General features: G+C 46.5%; 1 protein-coding gene and 1 long non-coding RNA gene across 2 annotated transcripts in view; both read left to right on the top strand.

Annotated features, from left to right (window-relative positions):
• Positions 1-6,434, top strand: part of LOC138972528 (uncharacterized) — a 183,022-nt gene extending 176,588 nt beyond the window's left edge. The window contains exon 3 of the long non-coding RNA XR_011457656.1: positions 6,352-6,434. This is a non-coding gene — a long non-coding RNA (uncharacterized lncRNA). The remainder of the gene's footprint in view (positions 1-6,351) is intronic.
• Positions 6,435-13,363: 6,929 nt separating this feature from the next.
• LOC138973889 (uncharacterized) lies at positions 13,364-23,212 on the top strand. Its single transcript, XM_070346584.1, has 7 exons — positions 13,364-15,145; positions 15,750-15,952; positions 16,070-16,257; positions 20,357-20,651; positions 21,409-21,758; positions 21,974-22,129; positions 22,593-23,212. Exons 1-7 carry the CDS (start codon positions 14,360-14,362, stop codon positions 23,210-23,212), a joined length of 2,598 nt encoding a protein of 865 aa, XP_070202685.1. The 5' UTR covers positions 13,364-14,359.
• The last annotated feature ends 2,566 nt before the right edge of the window (positions 23,213-25,778 follow it).

Consider the following 25,778-nt stretch of genomic DNA (forward strand, 5'->3'; position numbering starts at 1 on the left):
GTGTCTTACAGACACACTGACACCATGCTGGCAACCAAGCAGTGTCTTACAGACACACTGACAGACATGCTGGCAACCAAGCAGTGTCTTACAGACACACTGACACCATGCTGGCAACCAAGCAGTGTCTTACAGACACACTGACACCATGCTGGCAACCAAGCAGTGTCTTACAGACACACTGACACCATGCTGGCAACCAAGCAGTGTCTTACAGACACACTGACACCATGCTGGCAACCAAGCAGTGTCTTACAGACACACTGACACCATGCTGGCAACCAAGCAGTGTCTTACAGACACACTGACACCATGCTGGCAACCAAGCAGCGTCTTACAGACACACTGACTCCATGCTGGCAACCAAGCAGCGTCTTACAGACACACTGACTCCATGCTGGCAACCAAGCAGCGTCTTACAGACACACTGACACCATGCTGGCAACCAAGCAGTGTCTTACAGACACACTGACACCATGCTGGCAACCAAGCAGTGTCTTACAGACACACTGACACCATGCTGACAACCAAGCAGTGTCTTACAGACACACTGACACCATGCTGGCAACCAAGCAGTGTCTTACAGACATACTGACACCATGCTGGCAACCAAGCAGTGTCTTACAGACACACTGACAGCATGCTGGCAACCAAGCAGTGTCTTACAGACACACTGACACCATGCTGGCAACCAAGCAGTGTCTTACAGACACACTGACACCATGCTGGCAACCAAGCAGTGTCTTACAGACACACTGACACCATGCTGGCAACCAAGCAGTGTCTTACAGACACACTGACACCATGCTGGCAACCAAGCAGTGTCTTACAGACACACTGACACCATGCTGGCAACCAAGCAGTGTCTTACAGACACACTGACACCATGCTGGCAACCAAGCAGTGTCTTACAGACACACTGACAGCATGCTGGCAACCAAGCAGTGTCTAACAGACACACTGACAGCATGTGGCAACCAAGCAGTGTCTTACAGACACACTGACACCATGCTGGCAACCAAGCAGTGTCTTACAGACACAGTGACTGCATGCTGGCAACCAAGCAGTGTCTTACAGACACACTGACTGCATGCTGGCAACCAAGCAGTGTCTTACAGACACACTGACTGCATGCTGGCAACCAAGCAGTGTCTTACAGACACACTGACTGCATGCTGGCAACCAACCAGTGTCTTACAGACACACTGACTGCATGCTGGCAACCAAGCAGTGTCTTACAGACACACTGACACCATGCTGGCAACCAAGCAGTGTCTTACAGACACACTGACTGCATGCTGGCAACCAAGCAGTGTCTTAAAGACACACTGACAGCATGCTGGCAACCAAGCAGTGTCTTACAGACACACTGACACCATGCTGGCAACCAAGCAGTGTCTTACAGACACACTGACACCATGCTGGCAACCAAGCAGTGTCTTACAGACACACTGACACCATGCTGGCAACCAAGCAGTGTCTTACAGACACCATGCTGGCAACCAAGCAGTGTCTTACAGACACACTGACACCATGCTGGCAACCAAGCAGTGTCTTACAGACACACTGACACCATGCTCGCAACCAAGCAGTGTCTTACAGACACACTGACACCATGCTGGCAACCAAGCAGTGTCTTACAGACACACTGACAGCATGCTGGCAACCAAGCAGTGTCTAACAGACACACTGACTCCATGCTGGCAACCAAGCAGTGTCTTACAGACACACTGACACCATGCTGGCAACCAAGCAGTGTCTTACAGACACACTGACACCATGCTGGCAACCAAGCAGTGTCTTACAGACACACTGACACCATGCTGGCAACCAAGCAGTGTCTAACAGACACACTGACACCATGCTGGCAACCAAGCAGTGTCTTACAGACACACTGACACCATGCTGGCAACCAAGCAGTGTCTTACAGACACACTGACACCATGCTGGCAACCAAGCAGTGTCTTACATACACACTGACAGCATGCTGGCAACCAAGCAGTGTCTTACATACACACTGACAGCATGCTGGCAACCAAGCAGTGTCTTACATACACACTGACACCATGCTGGCAACCAAGCAGTGTCTAACATACACACTGACACCATGCTGGCAACCAAGCAGTGTCTTACAGACACACTGACACCATGCTGGCAACCAAGCAGGGTCTTACAGACACACTGACACCATGCTGGCAACCAAGCAGTGTCTTACAGACACACTGACAGCATGCTGGCAACCAAGCAGTGTCTTACATACACACTGACAGCATGCTGGCAACCAAGCAGTGTCTTACATACACACTGACAGCATGCTGGCAACCAAGCAGTGTCTTACATACACACTGACAGCATGCTGGCAACCAAGCAGTGTCTTACAGACACACTGACACCATGCTGGCAACCAAGCAGTGTCTTACAGACACACTGACACCATGCTGGCAACCAAGCAGTGTCTTACAGACACACTGACACCATGCTGGCAACCAAGCAGTGTCTTACAGACACACTGACACCATGCTGGCAACCAAGCAGTGTCTTACAGACACACTGACACCATGCTGGCAACCAAGCAGTGTCTTACAGACACACTGACAGCATGCTGGCAACCAAGCAGTGTCTAACAGACACACTGACAGCATGCTGGCAACCAAGCAGTGAACCAAGCAGTGTCTTACAGACACAGTGACTGCATGCTGGCAACCAAGCAGTGTCTTAAAGACACACTGACACAATGCTGGCAACCAAGCAGTGTCTTACAGACACACTGACACCATGCTGGCAACCAAGCAGTGTCTTACAGACACACGGACACCATGCTGGCAACCAAGCAGTGTCTTACAGACACACGGACACCATGCTGGCAACCAAGCAGTGTCTTACAGACACACTGACAGCATGCTGGCTACCAAGCAGTGTCTTACAGACACACTGACACCATGCTGTCAACCAAGCAGTGTCTTACAGACACACTGACAGCATGCTGGCTACCAAGCAGTGTCTTACAGACACACTGACACCATGCTGGCAACCAAGCAGTGTCTTACAGACACACTGACACCATGCTGGCAACCAAGCAGTGTCTTACAGACACACTGACTCCATGCTGGCAACCAAGCAGTGTCTTACAGACACACTGACACCATGCTGGCAACCAAGCAGTGTCTTACAGACACACTGACACCATGCTGGCAACCAAGCAGTGTCTTACAGACACACTGACACCATGCTGGCAACCAAGCAGTGTCTTACAGACACACTGACACCATGCTGGCAACCAAGCAGTGTCTTACAGACACACTGACACCATGCTGGCAACCAAGCAGTGTCTTACAGACACACTGACACCATGCTGGCAACCAAGCAGTGTCTTACAGACACACTGACACCATGCTGGCAACCAAGCAGTGTCTTACAGACACACTGACACCATGCTGGCAACCAAGCAGTGTCTTACAGACACACTGACACCATGCTGGCAACCAAGCAGCGTCTTACAGACACACTGACTCCATGCTGGCAACCAAGCAGCGTCTTACAGACACACTGACTCCATGCTGGCAACCAAGCAGCGTCTTACAGACACACTGACACCATGCTGGCAACCAAGCAGTGTCTTACAGACACACTGACACCATGCTGGCAACCAAGCAGTGTCTTACAGACACACTGACACCATGCTGACAACCAAGCAGTGTCTTACAGACACACTGACACCATGCTGGCAACCAAGCAGTGTCTTACAGACATACTGACACCATGCTGGCAACCAAGCAGTGTCTTACAGACACACTGACAGCATGCTGGCAACCAAGCAGTGTCTTACAGACACACTGACACCATGCTGGCAACCAAGCAGTGTCTTACAGACACACTGACACCATGCTGGCAACCAAGCAGTGTCTTACAGACACACTGACACCATGCTGGCAACCAAGCAGTGTCTTACAGACACACTGACACCATGCTGGCAACCAAGCAGTGTCTTACAGACACACTGACACCATGCTGGCAACCAAGCAGTGTCTTACAGACACACTGACACCATGCTGGCAACCAAGCAGTGTCTTACAGACACACTGACAGCATGCTGGCAACCAAGCAGTGTCTAACAGACACACTGACAGCATGTGGCAACCAAGCAGTGTCTTACAGACACACTGACACCATGCTGGCAACCAAGCAGTGTCTTACAGACACAGTGACTGCATGCTGGCAACCAAGCAGTGTCTTACAGACACACTGACTGCATGCTGGCAACCAAGCAGTGTCTTACAGACACACTGACTGCATGCTGGCAACCAAGCAGTGTCTTACAGACACACTGACTGCATGCTGGCAACCAACCAGTGTCTTACAGACACACTGACTGCATGCTGGCAACCAAGCAGTGTCTTACAGACACACTGACACCATGCTGGCAACCAAGCAGTGTCTTACAGACACACTGACTGCATGCTGGCAACCAAGCAGTGTCTTAAAGACACACTGACAGCATGCTGGCAACCAAGCAGTGTCTTACAGACACACTGACACCATGCTGGCAACCAAGCAGTGTCTTACAGACACACTGACACCATGCTGGCAACCAAGCAGTGTCTTACAGACACACTGACACCATGCTGGCAACCAAGCAGTGTCTTACAGACACCATGCTGGCAACCAAGCAGTGTCTTACAGACACACTGACACCATGCTGGCAACCAAGCAGTGTCTTACAGACACACTGACACCATGCTCGCAACCAAGCAGTGTCTTACAGACACACTGACACCATGCTGGCAACCAAGCAGTGTCTTACAGACACACTGACAGCATGCTGGCAACCAAGCAGTGTCTAACAGACACACTGACTCCATGCTGGCAACCAAGCAGTGTCTTACAGACACACTGACACCATGCTGGCAACCAAGCAGTGTCTTACAGACACACTGACACCATGCTGGCAACCAAGCAGTGTCTTACAGACACACTGACACCATGCTGGCAACCAAGCAGTGTCTAACAGACACACTGACACCATGCTGGCAACCAAGCAGTGTCTTACAGACACACTGACACCATGCTGGCAACCAAGCAGTGTCTTACAGACACACTGACACCATGCTGGCAACCAAGCAGTGTCTTACATACACACTGACAGCATGCTGGCAACCAAGCAGTGTCTTACATACACACTGACAGCATGCTGGCAACCAAGCAGTGTCTTACATACACACTGACACCATGCTGGCAACCAAGCAGTGTCTAACATACACACTGACACCATGCTGGCAACCAAGCAGTGTCTTACAGACACACTGACACCATGCTGGCAACCAAGCAGGGTCTTACAGACACACTGACACCATGCTGGCAACCAAGCAGTGTTTTACAGACACACTGACAGCATGCTGGCAACCAAGCAGTGTCTTACATACACACTGACAGCATGCTGGCAACCAAGCAGTGTCTTACATACACACTGACAGCATGCTGGCAACCAAGCAGTGTCTTACATACACACTGACAGCATGCTGGCAACCAAGCAGTGTCTTACATACACACTGACACCATGCTGGCAACCAAGCAGTGTCTTACAGACCCACTGACAGCATGCTGGCAACCAAGCAGTGTCTAACATACACGTATAAAACACATAGTGAACGTTGCTTGTTGTGTCTCTGCAGGGTCAGTGAAGTGTTGCCCTCTCAGGCAAAACGGCGGCTGGTTCTTTTTGCACTGCCCAAAGGCACGGGGTGCATGGAACCACTTTAGATACAACATACTCCTTGGACTCTTTGTCCCCGTGTAGGAATATTATTGTCTTAAGCTGTGTAAGCTTTCTTCGTTGTTTCCATTGTACGTCAACCGCTGAGGGAAGAACTAACCTGAATGTCTTGTAACGACAATCACAATATTTAAATGCTCATCTCAGTAAGGTCATATATTGTACTACGTTGCAAGCCCCTGGAGCAATTTTTTGATTAGTGCGTTTGTGAACAAGAAACATTTAACAAGTGGCTCTATCCCATCTCCCCCCTTTCCCATCTCCCCCCTTTCCCTCGTCGCGATATAACCTTCGTGGTTGAAAACGACGTTAAACACCAAATAAAGAAAGAAAGAACAGTCTTACAGGGGAATTGTAAAAGTCAACATTTAATTACCCCAATGGTCAACACCATTCCATAAGTTCTTCTGCTCATTTTGTGAAATGTGTACATGTGAAACAACAAATCCAATGGTGTTCATCGTGCTTTGTGTATGGAAATGATATGAAACCCTAGAGTAGTTCTCAAAAACAGCGCGCTTTGCTCTTGTAGAGACTCAAAATCTACCTTGGTCAAAGTAAACAATTATTTTGTTTTTCAGTTCGTGGGACAAGCCAACACGAATTCCAGCAGACCGTGCCAAACTTGCTTTTGCTCCAACTTGTGTTTTTTGTCCTCTCCAATATTAACTCATAACTCATAACTCATAACTCATAACATTTTATTGATCCAACAAAGGAAATTAATTTAGTCATCAGCACATATAGGTCATTAATTAATAACTATAAGAGAATAAAAGAAGAACATTCATAAAACCCATGATATAAAAATACCCTTTTTTCTTGCACACCTGACACACCGACACACCAATACACATGCATACATGCCTACATACATACCTACATACATACCTACATACATACCTACATACATACATACATACATACATACATACATACATTCCATGTTAAAGTGTAGTTAAGAACATCACAGTAATTATATCATTGTTTGGATTAACAGATAAGTTTTTATGTAAATGATAATAACAACAATCCATAATTAATGCTATTGCACTACCAAGGAAGAGACCAACCAAACACATAAAAACCAATAACAGTAATCATCATCAGTTATCACAGGTATCACAGTAGATTGGCCATCAGGTAGTTAGACTCAATTGGGCAAAATATAGTGTCAACACCATCACAACAAAGCTAGAGCTCATTTTCACAGCACTAGTTATGATCAAAGGTCAAACAGTCATCAAATCATATTAAATCTATCACTAAGAGGTACATTTAAAAGGCATCACTGATAGTCTGTGGCCAGGACGATGGCTCGGTTGCTGTTAAAATATCTCACAGCTGCAGGAAGAAAAGAACGCCGAAAACGCTCCGTTCGACACCTAGGCATGAGAAACCGAGCGTTCCGTGTGATGCGGAGATCCATCAGTGCGTCGTGGAGGGGATGCCCTGGGTCGAACAGAATAGCTCTGGACTTACTGGCAAGCCTTCTTTCGACAAGGACTTCAAGGGTGTCAAGGCTCTGGCCTACAGTAGAACTTGCTTTCTTTATCAGCCTGTTCAGCCTGCCAGTGTCCCTTGCAGTGGCATTCCCTCCCCAACACACTGATGCAAACACCATCACACTGCACACCATACTCTGATAAAACATGTACAGCATCTTGTTACACACATGGAATGATCTCAGCTTGCGCAGGAAAAACAATCTTGACTGCGTCTTCTTAAAAACAGCATCAACATAGCTTAGCTTGTTATCTAGAACTACACCTAAATACTTGTACTCGCTGACTATCTCAATCGCATCACCTTTGATGACTACAGGATGGACAGTGTTTTTCTTTTTGCGAAAATCAAAAATCATTTCCTTCGTCTTGCTTGCGTTTAATACTAAAAAGTTGGAATCACACCAAGACACAAAATCATCAATACGTTCTCTATACAAGCTCTCATCACCATCAAGAATACTACCAACCACGGCAGAGTCGTCAGAAAATTTCTGAAGATGACATGACTCTCACTATTAATAGTGACTGTCTTGAATCTAAAGGAAACGTGTTTCCCTTTCTCATCTAACAATCAACACAAAGACGCAATGGTTTGCCGCACCTCGCCAAGTTGGTTTAAACTGTTTTATTCAACGTTTGTGCATTATTTACAAAAAAAAACGCATATTGAGTAAACAACAACAAGCATAAACCTCGCCAAGTTCAACGTTCAATGGTGCCTACCGTTGAGACACACACCAAGTCACACTAGCTGCATGAAGGCAGAGATACGGTGTTATGTCGTTCAGTCAAGGGACAACGTTCAATGGCTGCCACAGAAAAAACAAAACAACACATTGTCACACTCTTCAAAGCAACGGCGCCAACGTTCAGATACTTTCTGGATACGTACGGCAGGATCGTTCTCTAACTGTCTTAAACACGAGGTTGTTATGACCAGATTTCAGCTTCAGACAGACAGATGTTCTTGCATCCACTCCATGCATGCAGCAACAACCCAGTGAAATTGACTTAAGAGTGATGACAGCTTCGACGGGATTTTAATCCAGTAGCTATAAAGCAAGATTGGCAAAATAAGGGCACAAAGGCGGCAGTAGGCATGGCTTTTAAAATCCCTATCCCCCCTAAGCTGAAGAAGCCTAATCCGTAATAGGACCGGAGGTAGTTTCGTATTCTACGAACTGTTCGATTCTTTTACCCCCTACGCACCCTCTTTTTCGCGAAGACTTCCGGCTCTTTGGCAGCGGGCCCCGCGTGCATACGGCCGCTGAAGGAAATGTACCCTTTCAGATTCTAGTCGTATGCCAGCATGCGATCTGATCCTAGTTACCATTCGTAGATGGAGAAAAGGTCAACAACTAGGGGACCCAGTATCCGTTCATACCTCCGCTTACATCGGCGTTCGGGCATTCCAGAATCCTGGGTATTTGGTGCGCTTTGCGCAACCACACCTTTGTATTTAGGTGTCTACATTGAATTTCTTGGCTAAAGCCACAGTTACATTTTATGTAAGCCACAGTTACTTGTATTAGCCATGTCTACTTATGCCATCAAACTGGCTATTCCATATTTTCTCAAAAGTTTGGTAAGAGCCAGTTTCCGCCACCCCTGTGCCCTAATGTAACTCTAGTACGCTGTCTACAACTTTTACTTTATCTCAAAACAACAATGTTAGGTTTATAAAATTTTGGAACATTTCGCTTCGAAATTCTAAAATCAATGAATTTTGCAAATGTGTCGACAGCTTACTAAAGGTTAAGGAACAATGCATATGTTATTATGTAAAAGAAGCTCTTAACGTTCAGAGTAGATGATTGTAGTTGGACCCCTTCCCCATCGTTGGAATTATGTCCAGGTCTGCCTCGGCGAGATCCGCGCTACCTTGTGCCTGAAAGTCCACTTTCTCCAACAGAGCGCGGGCACGTCCCCTTCTGCCCCCAGAACCAATTAGCCCCTTGCACGGCATTTATGATGCTTGCGCGCAGCTCCATAATTTGTCAAAGTAAGACCATTAGTTCTTGGGATCACGACAGAGTATATCAAGACAGTTGAAATGTACCACATTCTCGAGGTTGTGACCAGATCACGAACAGCCAGGTGGCACTGCCAATCGCTCCAAAATGTAGCACAATGTCTGTAAAATGTGTATTTTGCTGTGTCATAGTAGTGGAAACACGTTACAGCTGTGCAGGCCTGGACTGACAACGAGTGGGGGATGCAGAGGTGCTTCCTGATAGTGTGAAGGTGCGTCTTTATCCAGATCATACAGCTTGACCCATGAACGAGAATACCTGAAACTAAGAGTTGATTATTAGAAAACCTCTCTAACAAGAGATTCCAGCCGCATACTGGTTTGTGTCTGCCTGTTTTAATCAGTTCTTTTAACAAATGAGGTTAATATTGATGACGGTCTTATTTGTCCCAACCGGGACCCATATACGTTTGTTTGGTTGTGTGTGGGCCCAAGCATTCTCCTAATTGCATTTTAGCTGTTTATACTTGGTCTGATTTGCGATTTGTTGTTGTCATAATTATGTTGTCTGGTTGCTAAAGGGCAGATGAACTATACTTTTCCATCCATTGCTTGTTTGTGGACAATACATTGTCTTATGTCTGACGAACGACCAAAGACAAACACCTCCCTTTTTATGGTTGTATCGGGACTGCAACGCTGGCTGTCCTGTTCCTGGGTAGGTTGGATGAAAACTCCATCAAATGGACTGGTTGCCTTTTTGCGATACGGCCTGAAACTGATATCTGGTCAGACATGAGCCATCAACATGAATGACGAGTAAATTGTGAATGTTGCTGGGAGATAGACTTCCCCACACACACATACAAACAGAAAATGTGCTGAGATTAATCTATTTTGGGGCCCCCCTCATAAAGGGGGAGGGGGAGGGGGGGCACGTCCTGAAGTGCATCTGTGTCGAGGTGTCCTTGGACTTCGAACTGCTTGCATCTGTGAAGATATTAAATATTAAACTGACATATACCGGGGGGGACATGGTCTGAAGTGCATCTGTGTCAAGGTGTCTTTGGACTTCAAACTGCTTGTATCTGTGAAGATAATATTGAATGTTAAACTGACATATACCGCTGTTCTCCCGGCATCTTTGGCGGACACTGCAACGTTGCTAAATCTGGTGGGATGCCTGCCTTCGGGATGGAATAATACAAATTAAATACAAGCATAAACTCCTTCCCCCAACTGGAGTTGATATTAGAACCTTGTTTGTCGGGTAAATAATGAGTGCCACCCTGGCAGCCACGGGAATCAGGAACTGGCAACCAGCTTAGCCGCTTCTTGCGATGTTCCAAACATAATAACAAATATCGCGGATATTTTGCGAGGGCTGCAAAATAAAAAGCCATTTAATCGAACTGGGTCATTTAATAAACATGTTGAGGCAGACTGGGCCTTTAAAGCTACCCGCAAACCGGTTTTCCTTCTGTCGCTTGATTACCTCTGTTTGTGACGTCGAGTGCCTGTCGTGTACGTCACAGAACGTACTGTCAACGTTTTTATATCGAGGGCTAGATCTGGCGCGAAATGAAATTGTCAAAATTGCGCCCCAAGTTGCACCCTAAATCACCTCTCACTGCCTGTTAGGGCCCGTCCATACACTCCCGTCCGACCCTGTCCACATTTGACTTATGCTCAAAACGGCCCACGTGGGAGCGCCGTAGCGTGCTATGATCGCGAAGCGTTATTTGCAGAAGAATAGCGCGTGTTCTAATTTCTATGACACAGACATAGAACGACGGAAATTTGACCAATCAGAGCAAACCAGAGCGATGACGTCAGCTGCTCGCGGCGCGGCAGTCGAATGCAACTGAACTTTCTTGTCAGGAGACCCGCTCCACTGTGATACCGCGTTGTGAAAAAAATCGTCGATGTGTGGCCACTCGGCAATTCCCGCGCGACGCACAAAACGGCCTGCGGCGCATAGAGCGTAAAACGGCGTCCAAATGTGGTCCCCGCTTTAATATATTCACTGAAAATACCTTCACTGTGCAAAGTTCCGGTGTTGCGGAAAAACGAGGTTTAATCACCTTATCCCTTTGTAACTAATGATCTGCTCCGAGTTACGAATCGCCTCGCGCTGCAGTATGTAGATCTACAATTTGGCCAACTTCTTCACCTCTTTTGATCATTTCATATAAGTTAAAAGACATACGCGGTGGCTAAGAATGCCGTAACGGACCTTTCTGATGATAGATTTACATTTAATCCTGGCTTCCTTTCATCTTTTGATCAGTTCAATCTAAGAATGTTGAATCGGGCCTTGTTAGCAGCAGCACACACATGTCTATTGACTGTGAATTGTGCATGATGCCCGATTCTTCAAATTCATTCCAATGATAAAATATTAGCATCGGAATGCAAACAGAACCATCATAATATCACACGATACCACCAAGGATACTTCTGATCACGGATTGCTCAGGATATATATACAGCGATATACATCGATACACTAATAAAACAGTGTTCTAGATGGTCGAACGGGTAGCAAAGACCAGCCCGCGACTTTTGTAATGTTCGAAAAAGTACATTGCCCCGCAGATCCTGGCAAATGCGTGACGTAAAATTTTGATGACGTTCCCGTACATCTAGATCTGTTGATTTACTAACATAATGCTGATGAAAAACAACTTTCCGCACACACCAGTTATTAAGTTGATAACCTTGCAACACGCAAGGGACTTTCTTGGCAACGTACCATACCATAAAGAAAATATCATTCGTGACAATTCTGTTTTTCAGTGAAGGTGGCGTACCAGTAGAAGTACGCTGACTGAGAAGCATGCTGTGTGTAGGCTACTTTCAACTAAATTTTTCATACACCTGAAGCTATTGTTAAAATAATAGGCTGACAACACGCTATTAACATAAATACCACCGTACAATACCGTCAAGTGAGTCGATGTTGACCAAAAATATCACACGAAGGCGATATAATTTTCGTCCGCGAAAAACACGTCTTCTCGCGCTGCGTTCAAGACGGAAAAGGAAGTAGGGAGGTTTAACTCCCTTGAATTATCGTAGGTTTGACTTTCTACAGAAAAGCGACCAAATTATCTTTTCCGATTGTCTTACGGAGGTCTCAGCTGAACCAGGTCATAACCAAATTTATGTAAAGACTTAAATTGTTTTATGTATGGGATAACAATCCAAATGGGAAGGCAATATATGTTTGTGGACAGACGAAACGGCTGCTGCGTAAACTTTATGGTCAATCAAATTCAACAAACCATCTTCTTCTCTTAAGACAGTCTGTGAAACTTGACTTGTGTCAGTGACAGTGAAGTCAGCCTGTCTGTGGGAAATGACTTGTGTCCGTGACAATCTGTGAAACTTGACTTGTGTCAGTGATAGTGAAGTCAGCCTGCCTGTGAGAAATGACTTGTGTCAGTGACAGTCTGTGAAACTTGACTTGTGTCAGTGACAGTGTTGTCAGCCTGTCTGTGAGAAATGACTTGTGTCAGTGACAATCTGTGAAACATGACTTGTGTCAGTGACAGTGAAGTCAGCCTGTCTGTGAGAACTGACTTGTGTCAGTGACAGTCTGTGAAACTTGACTTGTGTCAGTGACAGTGAAGTCAGCCTGTCTGTGAGAACTGACTTGTGTCAGTGACAGTCTGTGAAACATGACTTGTGTCAGTGACAGTGGAGTCAGCCTGTCTGAGAGAAATGACTTGTGTCAGTGACAGTGTGTGAAACATGACTTGTGTCAGTGACAGTGAAGTCAGCCTGTCTGTGAGAAATGACTTGTGTCAGTGACAGTCTGTGAAACTTGACTTGTGTGAGTGACAGTGTAGTCAGCCTGTCTGTGAGAAATGACTTGTGTCAGTGACAGTCTGTGAAACTTGACTTGTGTCAGTGACAGTGAAGTCAGCCTGTCTGTGAGAAATGACTTGTGTCAGTGACAGTCTGTGAAACTTGACTTGTGCCAGTGACAGTCTGTGAAACTTGACTTGTGTCAGTGACAGTCTGTGAAACTTGACTTGTGTCAGTGACAGTGTTGTCAGCCTGTCTGTGAGAAATGGCTTGTGCCGGTGATAGTCTGTGAAATTTGACTTGTGTCATTGACATTGAAGTCTGCCTGTTTGTGAGAAATGGCTTGTACCAGTGACAGTCTGTGAAACTTGACTTGTGTCAGTGACAGTGAAGTCAGCCTGTCTGTGAGAAATGACTTGTGTCAGTGACAGTCTGTGAAACTTGACTTGTGTCAGTGACAGTGAAGTCAGCCTGTCTGTGAGAAATGACTTGTGTCAGTGACAGTCTGTGAAACTTGACTTGTGTCAGTGACAGTCTGTGAAACTTGACTTGTGTCAGTGACAGTCTGTGAAACTTGACTTGTGTCAGTGACAGTGAAGTCAGCCTGTCTGTGAGAAATGGCTTGTGCCGGTGATAGTCTGTGAAATTTGACTTGTGTCATTGACATTGAAGTCTGCCTGTTTGTGAGAAATGACTTGTGTCAGTGACAGTCTGTAAAACTTGACTTGTGTGAGTCAATGACAGTGAAGTCAGCCTGTCTGTGAGAAATGACTTGTGTCAGTGACAGTCTGTGAAACTTGACTTGTGTGAGTGACAGTGAAGTCAGCCTGTCTGTGACATTCGTATTGAGCCGTGTTAGCGAGCCACACCCGACCTCGGTCAGTAACACACAGCACGCCACACTCTGCATTCATGACACGTTGTGTGGTGAAAACCTGGAACACTTTGTTTGAAGATGTACCCAGTGCGCAATAGGGGAACCAGACGTGCGGGATTCTGTCACTGAGCGTGATAACAAGCAGAACAGGAAATGAGTTGAGACTGATACTCTAACCGGGTGTGAGAGATTCTCTAACCGGGTGTAAGGGAAAGACAAGTAGTTGATCAAAACCAGCAGAACAGGACATTGTGAACCTGGACTGATCCTCTAACCGGGTGTAAGGGATTCTCTAACCGGGTGTAAGGGAAAGACAAATTGTAGATCATAACCAGCAGCACAACGCGGGTAGCTCTCTGTCGTTCCCAAAAGCAACAAAGCGCGCAGGTCACATTGAGTGAAGGGTTGAACCCGAGACCATGGCAGTCAGAAACTCGCAACAGGCACAGGGTGAGCCCTGGCGGCAGATCGTGACGTCACTCTACCCTGACGCTCTCACCCGTACCTACTGTGTGCCGCCGGTACAGTTCAACAGGGTGCCCTACTTCAGGGGCACTGCACCCGGTACCGGTGAGCCCGTGCTTGTGTTGCCAGACTGTCCGACTGGTGGCGCCCTTGTGCACACAGCTCCCCCGTCCCGTCGCCACTTCATCCCGCCATCACAGCACAGCATGTGGACCCAGGAGTCACTGTCACAGATACATCTCGCGCCAGAAAGAGTGCAGGAGAGCGACATACGGGATGACTTTGCCCAGAACCACGTGATGCTAAACCTGCAGGAGCTTGGCGACAGTCGTCACGAGGCCATGTTCATCCTGTCTCAGCTACAGTTCGGCAGCTACCTCAACCAGCCTGCCTATGCCGCGGCCGCGAAACAGCTCCCACGACCCAAAGACTTAGCACAAGATCGTCAGGGCGATTTTGACTTTCTTTTGATCCACCGCCAGCACGGCATTCTGATCGGAGAGCTCAAGTCTGTGGGGAAAACCAAAGGTGCCTCGAACGAGACAGTCCCTCCGGCCGATCCTTTCCTTGCCCAGAAGGTGAAGCAAGCGGTCAAGCAGCTGGACAAGTCGGAGAGAGTGGTGAGGCACCTTGTGAGTGACATCGGACCTTGCATGACTGTCAAGAAAACTCTCTTCCTGCCTTACATCAGCAGTGCTCAGTTAGAGCGAGTCTTGGACAACGATGAACAGTTGGAACAGGTAACGAGAAAGGGAGAGAGGGAAAGAGAGAGAGAGTGAGAGAGAGAGAGAGAAAGATAGAGAGAGAGAGAGAGAGAGAGAGAGAGGGGGGGGATGGAGGGAGGGAGGGAGAGGCAGACACACAGACAGACAAGAGTGACAGAGCTAGGGACAGAGAGAGAGAGAGAGAGAGAGAGAGAGATAGAGAGAGAGAGAGAGAGAGGGAGAGGGAGGGAGGGAGGGAGAGGCAGACACACAGACAGACAAGAGAGACAGAGCTAGGGACAGAGAGAGAGAGAGAGAGAGAGAGAGAGAGAGAGAGAGAGAGAGAGAGAGAGCGAGAGAATAAAGAGAAAGAAAGAGAGATAGAGACACAGGGAGAGAGTGTGTGCTGGTCTCAGTACATTTACAATTGCTGCCTCACACACACACACACACACACACACACACACACACACACACACACACACACACACACACACACACACACACACACACACGCGAGAGTGTGCGCACATAGTCACACTGATGGATGTTTTGTCAGTTTCAACCAAGGAAATAATTATACTTGTGTCCCACACAAAGATAAAGTATTACGTACTGTACATGTATGTCTCTGCTGCAGGTGGTGTGTCAGAGCCTGGGTGCCGCCAACACAGCGGAGGCCCTGAAGCTGTGCTGTTGCTCTGACCAACTGTCCCAGCCTGCATCGTACTGGCACGTGACACCCGCCGTGTTATCACAGCTGAGCACCTGGTGGCAACACAGGATGGCCTGTACTGTGGACACTCGGCTCACTGATCAACTTTACCTGGACATCGTAGCCAGGTGAGAGAAATGACATCCATGTCAGTTTCGTCACATGCACAGTGTTGAAACAATGTTGGTATTCGACGTTTGAGTATTAATTATAATTTATCATTATCTTAATTGTTTCTGTTACAGGTTTGTTGGTCCGGCCACCACGGTGTCTGTACCCTGCTACAACGGTGTCCGTGTGGAGGTGCGGACGGCAGGCCAGGCGGTGGCGGAACTGGGGCGGAGGCTGGCACTTCTGGTTCTGACCCTGCAACAGCTGGACCTGATGAGCAAAGACCCGCCACTGGTCTACATTACGGGAGCGCCAGGAACAGGTGACAAGCTCACAGCTTCTCTGACTAGATTGTTTGTTTCTTATTTTGTTTGTTTGTTGTTGTTGGTCTTGCTGCCGATTTAGGACTGTTCTCTTAACGATTTTTTGTCGAAGGAAGATGGAACACTAAAGCTCAGCCGTCTGTTTCGCGTTAAAGACTAACATCGGCGTGCGGCAGATGCAGCTCTAGTTTCTTGTGCTGGCAACACTAAATTTAGCTCTGTGGCCTTCTACTATAACAAGGTTCAGTCTCCTATGCGCACTCTGCAAACTAATTAAGCCTCCAAAAAAAGCTGTTCACATCCTGAACTCAGGTCAAGAGTTCGGCTCATTCTGTCCCTGACCGGACGCTACAGTCCTACGCGAATATATCAAAACAAAAATACAGAGTTATCTCCCATATGGTTTTCGCGACCACTGATCTAAATTTGAGATCAGTGTTCGCGAGACGAAAATGATTGCAGATTGGCCGACTTCGACAGTGATCTCCGTTCTGTTCTTCACAGTTATGATAAAGACATCGTTCTAAGGTCAAAACAAGTCGAAATTTTGGGACTGCTGCCGGAAGGAGACCGTAATATATGGTTTCATCACTGTCAACTGGTTACAGAAAAAATCGTCTGCTCCAGTTAGCGCCGACACCAAACGGTTGATTATCACGTGACACTTTTGCCATATTTAGAGTTGTTTGCACAGTAAATACAGCCGCGAAAAATAGCTCGCTTGAAACTGTCCTACATATCAAAACACTATGAAAAATCATTATCGACGATCGTGAATCTGCTTATATCAATAATACATTACAAAAAGCTCTAAATATGTAAAAATATCGGTTTCCTTGCCAGACAAGGAAACTCAAGGCATCCTGTCGGGGAGAGAATGAGCCGAACTCATTTTGACCTGAGTTCAGGATGAGCAAACGCCCTGTATTTAGGGTCTTTGTTCAAAGTCGCGTGACAGTTTTCAACGGGAGTTTCTTCTCGACCAGAAGCCTGCTGGCAATTGAACAAAATGGGGGTTGTCTTTTTACATGGTTAACATCGCGATTATTTTGCTGCACCAACTATTGTCTGCCTTCTCCAGGCATGGGAATTGAAAAAGTAAAAAAGGCTGAAAATGTGTAAGTAAGCTCAAAGTCAACGGCGCGAAGAGCCTAGCCTTACTAGGGGGGTCCGGGGGCATGCCCCCCCGGAAAAAATGTTCTCCAAAGAACCCAAATTGTGCACTTTGGTGTCATCTGAGCTCCAAGGATGCCATTAAATTCAGTTTTCAGAACCATTTTTGCCTCCCCGATTTATTTTTTCGGCGGACACTTTAGCTTTTACGGCGGAACAAACAAAATTAAAAAAACGGCGAAAATGTGCCTTTTGGCAGACAATTCCCATGCCTGCTTCTCATTGACAAAAATCGTTTCAAAATTGGCTGAAAGTCGCACATGTGAACATCACTAGTAGGACAGGACGTGAATGATGTTACACCGTACACCTGCTGACATGTGTGTGAAGGGTGCTGTCATCATCATCATCATCATCATCATCATCATCATCATCATCATCATCATCATCATCATCATCATCATCATCATCATCATCATCATCAGTAGCTCAGTTGGTAGAGCACTGGACTTGTGATCGAAAGGTCGCAGGTTCGAATTCGGGCCGGGACGGACACGGGTCAACTTTATGTGCAGACCCAGAGACGGAAGCCATGTCCCACCCCCGTGTCATCACAATGGCACGTAAAAGACCTTGGTCATTCTGCCATAAGTGCAGGTGGCCGAATACACCTAAACACGCAGACACCTGGGTAGCGCGACTCCGTTGCTGCTAGCTTTCCACTGGGAGGAAGCGACCCGAATTTCCCAGCGATGGGACAATAAAGTAATGAGAAATGAGTGAGATCATCGTGAACAACAACAATAATTATTGTCGTCGCTGTTGTTGCGGCAAACGATACTGACAAAACAATGTTTCGGATTTCCTTATGGGGCTGTCACACTCTAGCGTTTTAGAAAAACTTATGTCTATAGCGTATGAAAAGTACCAAAAAAACGTCAATACGTTGGCATACGTCGAAAAAAAAGCATCTAAATTTGACTAATGCATAACGTATTCATAGCGTACGTCTAACTTATTTGAAACACATCACTAACTTATATAAAACTTATGATAGCGTATTATAACGTATGTCTGCCTCGCCTTATGCCCAACGTATAAGTAACTTATGAGAAACCTATGCGCAGCGGGATCGGCGTGTTTCGAACGATCACGTGACAATCACAATAAATATTGCGTCAATCTCAGACAGAACATCATTTCACACTGTGCGAGCAACCAACATGGGTCCGAAGAAGCAGACTGCTACCAAGAGCCGCAGAGGAAGAGCCATTTATATACAGGGACAGCAACACGCCAATCATACGCTAGTTGTACGGTAGCGACACGTTCAATAAGTTACACGATCGTCAGACATGCTTGGAATACGTTAGATATAGGTAAGACATAGGTTACAAGTAAGTTACTACTGTAATAGGTTATCGATCATAAGTTAGCTGCATGGTACACCTTCCTGCTAGCGTATCTCGACGTATCTCAACGTAGCTCGACGTATGAGTAAACTACCTGTAACGTATTTAACATATGCGTAGCGTATGTCTAGCGTATGCCTAACGTATGAAGAGTACGTCGGCATACGTCCACAAATGTTGAACATGTTCAAATTTTTGTTCTCGGTCTCAGCATACAACAACGTATGCCAGCTTATACCAGCGTGCTTTTAACGTATTACTATTTATAAGAAACCTACACCTAACTTATGTCAAACGTACTCCCGCGTTTCGATGAAAATTCTTATAAGTCGGCATAAGTTACTGCTATACGTGATAGTGTGACAGCCCCATAACAGTGCTTGATGCCAGCTAGTTTTCTCAAATGACGTCTTAGTCGAATAAATGACGCGATGTGTATGACGTTTTTTTGTCAAGTTTTACTTTATCGTCATCGTACCAGAAGGTTCTAGTTTTGTTGGAGGACGGTTTGTGCACGCTGTGTGTGTTGTCTGATTCCATCCAAAATGTGTCAACTGAGGGAAAGGCATCCAGCTGACTCGGAGAAAAGTTTGTTCATTTAGTCTCCAGGAAATGTAATTTTCTAAAATAAGAATGTTCTTGGCAGTTATATCCATGTTGTTATGCTTATTGCTATGTTCCTGATGCTGTGTTTCGCGTGTAACTGGTGAAACGGACTCAATGTAACAGAGCCTTCCTTTCACATTGCATTGTAATACATGTACATTGTTTAGGTCATATTTAATGTGTGAACAGGTATGACAGGTCTGGTACTGCAGGGGTTGAGGTGGCTGATCGTATCACCAGGGTCACGATGTGCAAGTCGTCTCTGCGTGCGTCACTGCCTTGTTTTTACATTGTTTTGCACAACATTAACCTTGATATATTTTCTGTTCCAACAGGTAAGACAGGTACTGAGGGGGTTGAGGTGGCTGATCGCGGGCCTATCACCAGGGTCACGATGTGCATGTCGTCTCTACGTGTAACACTGCCTTGTTTTTACATTGTTTTGCACAACATTAACCTTGATATATTTTCTGTTCCAACAGGTAAGACAGGTAGTGCAGGGGTTGCAGGGGCGGACGAGGGGGGGGTTTCAGGGGTTTCCGGAAACCCCCCCCCAGCCAAAATTTTTTTTTTTAAATGGTGTTTTTTTGGGGTATTAATCAGTGACAAAATCTGCTGCCTGAAACTGGTAATGATCATCCTCAAAATGCACCAGATTGCACCATTTTGCATCCTTTTTTACAAAATTTTCCGGGGGGGCATGCCCCCGGACCCCCCTAGCAAGCTAGGCGCTTTGCGCCGTCGGCTCGGCGCTTCGCGCCTTCACACCCATATCTTCACAATATACTTTTGGAAACCCCCCCCATAAAATGAACTGATCCGCCCCTGGGTTGAGGTGGCTGATCGCGGGCCTACATCTTCCCTATCACCAGGGTCACGATGTGCAAGTCGTCTCTACGTGTAGCACTGCCTTGTTTTCACACTGTCCTGCAATATATGAACTTTACTATTGTTTGTGTTCCAACAGGTAAGACGGTTGGGCTGGTGCTGCAAGGCTTGCGGTGGCTGCGAGAGGGGCACGATGTGCACGTCCTGTCAACACGGTACGCCACCCGGGCCGTCAGCACATCCATCAAACAACAGCTGGAGATGTCGCTGAGCGCGGGCCCGACGCCTTCCCTGACACCAGGCAGCGTGTCGTACCACCGGTACGATATCTGGGACAGGGAGGCGGATGTCGAGCAGGCAGTCACCGACCTCTTGGCATGTGTGGAAAACGGCCACCTACACGTCTTGATCGACGAGGCGAGCTTTGACAGCAGGTTTGTGTTCATACGTGTGTGTGTGTGTGTGTGTGTGTGTGTGTGTGTGTGTCTGTGTGTGTGTGTTTGTGTGTGTGTGTGTGTGCGTGTGTGTGTGTGTGTGTGTGTGTGTGTGTGTGTGTGTGTGTGTGTGTGTGTGTGTGAAAGAGGAAGAGTGAGAGATGTCTCATTGATGTAACTCGCACCACCCTGTATGCCTGGAATTGCATGTTGTTATAACCACAATGTGCGTAAAATCCTAAAGACGTAATTATGGTAAACTATTAAGTGACATATTTTGCGGACAACTGTTATAAGCTTATCATATCTCATGTGAGTGAGACACACATCTCTAACAGCATGTCTCATGTGAGTGTGACACACATCTCTAACACCATGTCTCATGTGAGTGTGACACACATCTCTAACACCATGTCTCATATGAGTGTGACACACATCTCCAACAACATGTTTCATATGAGTGAGACACACATCTCTAACAACATGTCTCATATGAGTGTGACACACATCTCTAACACCATGTCTCATATGAGTGTGACACACATCTCTAACAACATGTTTCATGTGAGTGAGACACACATCTCTAACAGCATGCCTCATGTGAGTGTGACACACATCTCTAACACCATGTCTCATGTGAGTGTGACACACATCTCTAACACCATGTCTCATATGAGTGTGACACACATCTCTAACAACATGTTTCCTATGAGTGAGACACACATCTCTAACAACATGTCTCCATTCTGTGTCACAGCCAGACGCCTGGTCCCCGTCACACACACCTTGTAACACGCCTAGCGCAGCAAGTACCACACCTGTACCTGTGGTGTGCCGGTACTGATAACTGCGACATACCCCCAGCACTGCAGACACAGGTGTTCACTGTCCCCCTCCGCTCGGCGCCCGCCATCCTGCGTGAAATACAGCCCGCGATTCACAGGTTTAATGTCCACGACTACAGCGACAGCGACGTGCCTGCCCCTGGGGACGGGCTGAACGTTATACGGCTGAGTCACCATGGCAACGATCACACAGGTCGGTGGCCGTTGGACTGCGCACAGTGTGGTCAGGATATTGCTGTCGTGCTGCGCCGTCTGGGTGTGGGTAAGTTGTGTAGCTGATGATAACAATAACAATAACAATAACAGCACTTTATTGTCCATTAAAATATTACATAAAAATGGAAATTTTTCTTCGGCACACCCTGTCTGCCTGTAAACGATTATAACAACAATTGTATAGGACGGCACACATAAAACATAAAACATAAAAGGGATACAAGCAAATATGATATTGCACTATGTGAATTTACCCAAAAGGTGTGTCAGGGTCGCACACGAGTTGCGCCGATGATGGTGATGATGTTGGAGGTGGTGTTGATGTTGGTTATGATGATGATGATGATGATGATGATGATGGTTGTGGTGGTGGTGGTGGTGATGATGATGATGATTGTGGCAGGTTTGAGTTGAGGGGTAAACCTTCTCGTTCTATAATGGGAACCTTCTCGTTCCACCCCCCCCCACCCCCCACCCCCCCCCACCCTCCCCCTCGCCCCCGCCCCCACCCTCTCGAGAATATATTGAAAAGTCTTCGCTCACTTCAAAAGAACTAAAATTTCAATCAAATCCTAAGTCAGGTCAGTCTGCAGGGAGAAAAATGACGTCATTTTTATTGACGTAAACTGCAAAATTACGTCATGACGTCGAAGTGTTGTTGTATGTGTCTAAAATGTACACACTTTGTGGTGATTTTATAAAGCTAGTGTGTATGCTGCGTGTGTGTGATAGGGGGGGGGGGGGGGGTGGTGTGTGTGTGTGTTTGAGAAAACAAATACACGGATAGGTTGTGTCTTAAAATGTAACGAATGTTTGCTAACATACATGACTATTTATCAGACAGGACTGTCTAACTGTTCCAACGGTTTTTTCTACGCAGGGTGCAGCGTCGCCAACAGTCCCTCCCGGCTGAGCTACCGCGACGTGTTCGTCCTGACCAGAAGCGACGATCTACAGGATGACGTCACGGATGAGGCAGGGCGGGTGACGTCACCAGCTAGCGGCGTGGTGCAGGGACTGAAGGATGCAGGTGTACCGGTGAGTGTGTTGGGGAGTCAAGACTTCCTACACAACAGGGCGAGGTGGGAGGGAGCTGTGCAGGACGTGGCGGTGGCGGCAACGGACACAGTGACAGTAGCGGTGTATGGCTGTGTGCAAGGCCTGGAGCGGCGCGTGGTGGCCGTGTTACAGGGCAGAGGTCAGAGTGATGATGATGATGTAGGGAGGACTGATGAGATGACTGATCTTCATGACAGGCTGAATGCAGTATCACGCTGCACCACACAGCTCATCATGGTCCGCACGCCTCCTGTCACCACCACCACCACGCCATCCCTTACAACAACCACTACCCCCACCACTACAACCACCCCACGCCACAACCTAATACAACAACCACTACCACCGCCATCACCACAACGACCACCAATACCACCAGCGACGACGACGACCACCACCTCCGCCAAAAAGAGGAGAGACAGTAAGTGTGTCTTGTCGTGACATGCCGCCATCATCACCATCGTCACCACCACTACCGTGAGCTTCACCATCACCTCCACCACAACCTCCACCACCACCACGACGACCACCACCACCTCGATCACCACCACGACGACCACCACCACCACCTCGATCACCACCACCACCACAACAACACCACCACCACCACAACAACTACAACAGCAACAACAACAACAACAACCACCACCACCACCAGAACAATCCAAAACACATCGGGTTATTCCTGGTTTTCGCAGATTGTAATCACTTGGAGATTGCCAGAGAAAGACTTCGTCAGTTCTATGACGCAAAACAAGAATTGACGTCATCGTGCTTGTGTTTTACGTCATTCAGATCTTGACCTTGGGATTGCGCTTCGAAACAGCTTCCCCTGTTAGAACCTTTTTAGTCTAAACATGTCGTTTACAATTTACACATGTTTACTGCCTGTTTGAAAAGTCGATAGCAAATCTTGGCGTTCTCAAACAGCACCAACACAAAAAACCGATTATTTTTTAATAAAAATGTTTTTGCTCTTCTATCTGCCTTAGGTATTATTTGTTTGTGTGTGTGTGTGTGTGTGTGTGTGTGTGTGTGTGTGTGTATGTGTGTTTTTGTGTGTGTATGTGTGTGTGTGTGTGTTTGTGTGTGTGTGTGTATGTGTGTGTGTTTTCACGTGCGCGCATTTGAGTGTGTGGCCGCATCATACATGTTCATTGTAAGCTCAAGACACACTTAGTGTTTTATGATCACTGTTGTCCACAAAGTTTGGTGACCTCCGTCACATTTCGAAGTCTCCGCTACCACAAACATAAAATACACAACGGTGCACTATCTCAGAAACTTTCTACAAAATTAAGTTAACACAACTTGTCAAGAAAATACTGTATACAGCAAGTCACCATCTTGAATTTCCCTCCATCCAGAAGGGAGATAACTGCAATTTAATCTAACATGTAACAAAAGACAACCTCAAAACAAATTAACCCAAAACATCTTGACCAAAACACACACAAACAAATAACAAGTCGCGTAAGGCGAAAATACAATATTTAGTCAAGTAGCTGTCGAACTCACAGAATGAAACTGAACGCAATGCCATTTTCCAGCAAGACCGTATACTCGTAGCATCGTCAGTCCACCGCTCATGGCAAAGGCAGTGAAATTGACAAGAAGAGCGGGGTAGTAGTTGCGCTAAGAAGGATAGCACGCTTTTCTGTACCTCTCTTTGTTTTAACTTTCTGAGCGTGTTTTTAATCCAAACATATCATATCTATATGTTTTTGGAATCAGGAACCGACAAGGAATAAGATGAAAGTGTTTTTAAATTGATTTCGACAATTTAATTTTGATAATAATTTTTATATATTTAATTTTCAGAGCTTGTTTTTAATCCGAATATAACATATTTATATGTTTTTGGAATCAGCAAATGATGGAGAATAAGATAAACGTAAATTTGGATCGTTTTATAATTTTTTATTTTTTTTTACAATTTTCAGATTTTTAATGACCAAAGTCATTAATTAATTTTTAAGCCACCAAGCTGAAATGCAATACCGAAGTCCGGGCTTTGTCGAAGATTATTTGACCAAAATTTCAACCAATTTGGTTGAAAAATGAGGGCGTGACAGTGCCGCCTCAACTTTCACGAAAAGCCGGATATGACGTCATCAAAGACATTTATCAAAAAAATGAAAAAAACGTTCGGGGATTTCATACCCAGGAACTCTCATGTCAAATTTCATAAAGATCGGTCCAGTAGTTTAGTCTGAATCGCTCTACACACACGCACGCACACACACACACACACACACACACACACACACACACACACACATACACCACGACCCTCGTTTCGATTCCCCCTCGATGTTAAAATATTTAGTCAAAACTTGACTAAATATAACAAAAAAAGGCGCACAGCTGGCAGGTTGATCTATATGATAACCCTCAAACACATAGACTGCTAACGTTCCACAATCGAGGATAAAAAAAACAAGAAATGTTTGTTATTGGAATGTTTAGTTTTTGATAAAACAAGTCATTCACTTGTCTTGTCTTGTCACAAATATAGGCTAACGTTCCAATAAGTAACCTTTCTTGTTGTTTTGTGTCGATCTTTGAGGTGTTTTACTCACCCAGCCAGCAAGACATTAGCGGCCGATAATCGGCCGAACACCCTTCAAAAAGTCGGGCCGGTGACGTCAAAACATACGACGCGGGTGTTGGCCCGACTAACTTTTGCAAAGAGGCAACGAGGCGGCCGACAGGCGGCCGAACACCTGCACTATGGCGGCACGCATCCGGTCCGATGTTAATCGGCCCGATGACTTGTTGGACCTGCGGCCCGACACCTTATGCCGACATCGGGAAGATATCGATTTCAGCGGGAAGACATCGGGACGATGTCGGCATGAGGTGTCGGGCCGCAGGTCCAACAAGCCATCGGGCCGATTAACATCGGACCGGATGCGTGCTGCCATAGTACAGGTGTTCGGCCGCCTGTCGGCCGCCTCGTTGCCTCTTTGCAAAAGTTAGTCGGGCCAACACCCGCGTCGTATCT

This window comes from Littorina saxatilis, linkage group LG8 (assembly GCF_037325665.1).
Source record: "Littorina saxatilis isolate snail1 linkage group LG8, US_GU_Lsax_2.0, whole genome shotgun sequence".
NCBI classification, from domain to species: Eukaryota; Metazoa; Mollusca; class Gastropoda; order Littorinimorpha; family Littorinidae; genus Littorina; species Littorina saxatilis.

Coding starts and splice junctions, on each gene's coding strand:
- LOC138973889 (XM_070346584.1), top strand. CDS start 14,360: ATGGCAGTCAGAAACTCGCAACAGGCACAGGGTGAGCCCTGGCGGCAG. Junction 15,953..16,069: donor TACCTGGACATCGTAGCCAG/GTGAGAGAAATG, acceptor TTTCTGTTACAG/GTTTGTTGGTCCGGCCACCA. Junction 16,258..20,356: donor TACGGGAGCGCCAGGAACAG/GTGACAAGCTCA, acceptor GTGTTCCAACAG/GTAAGACGGTTGGGCTGGTG.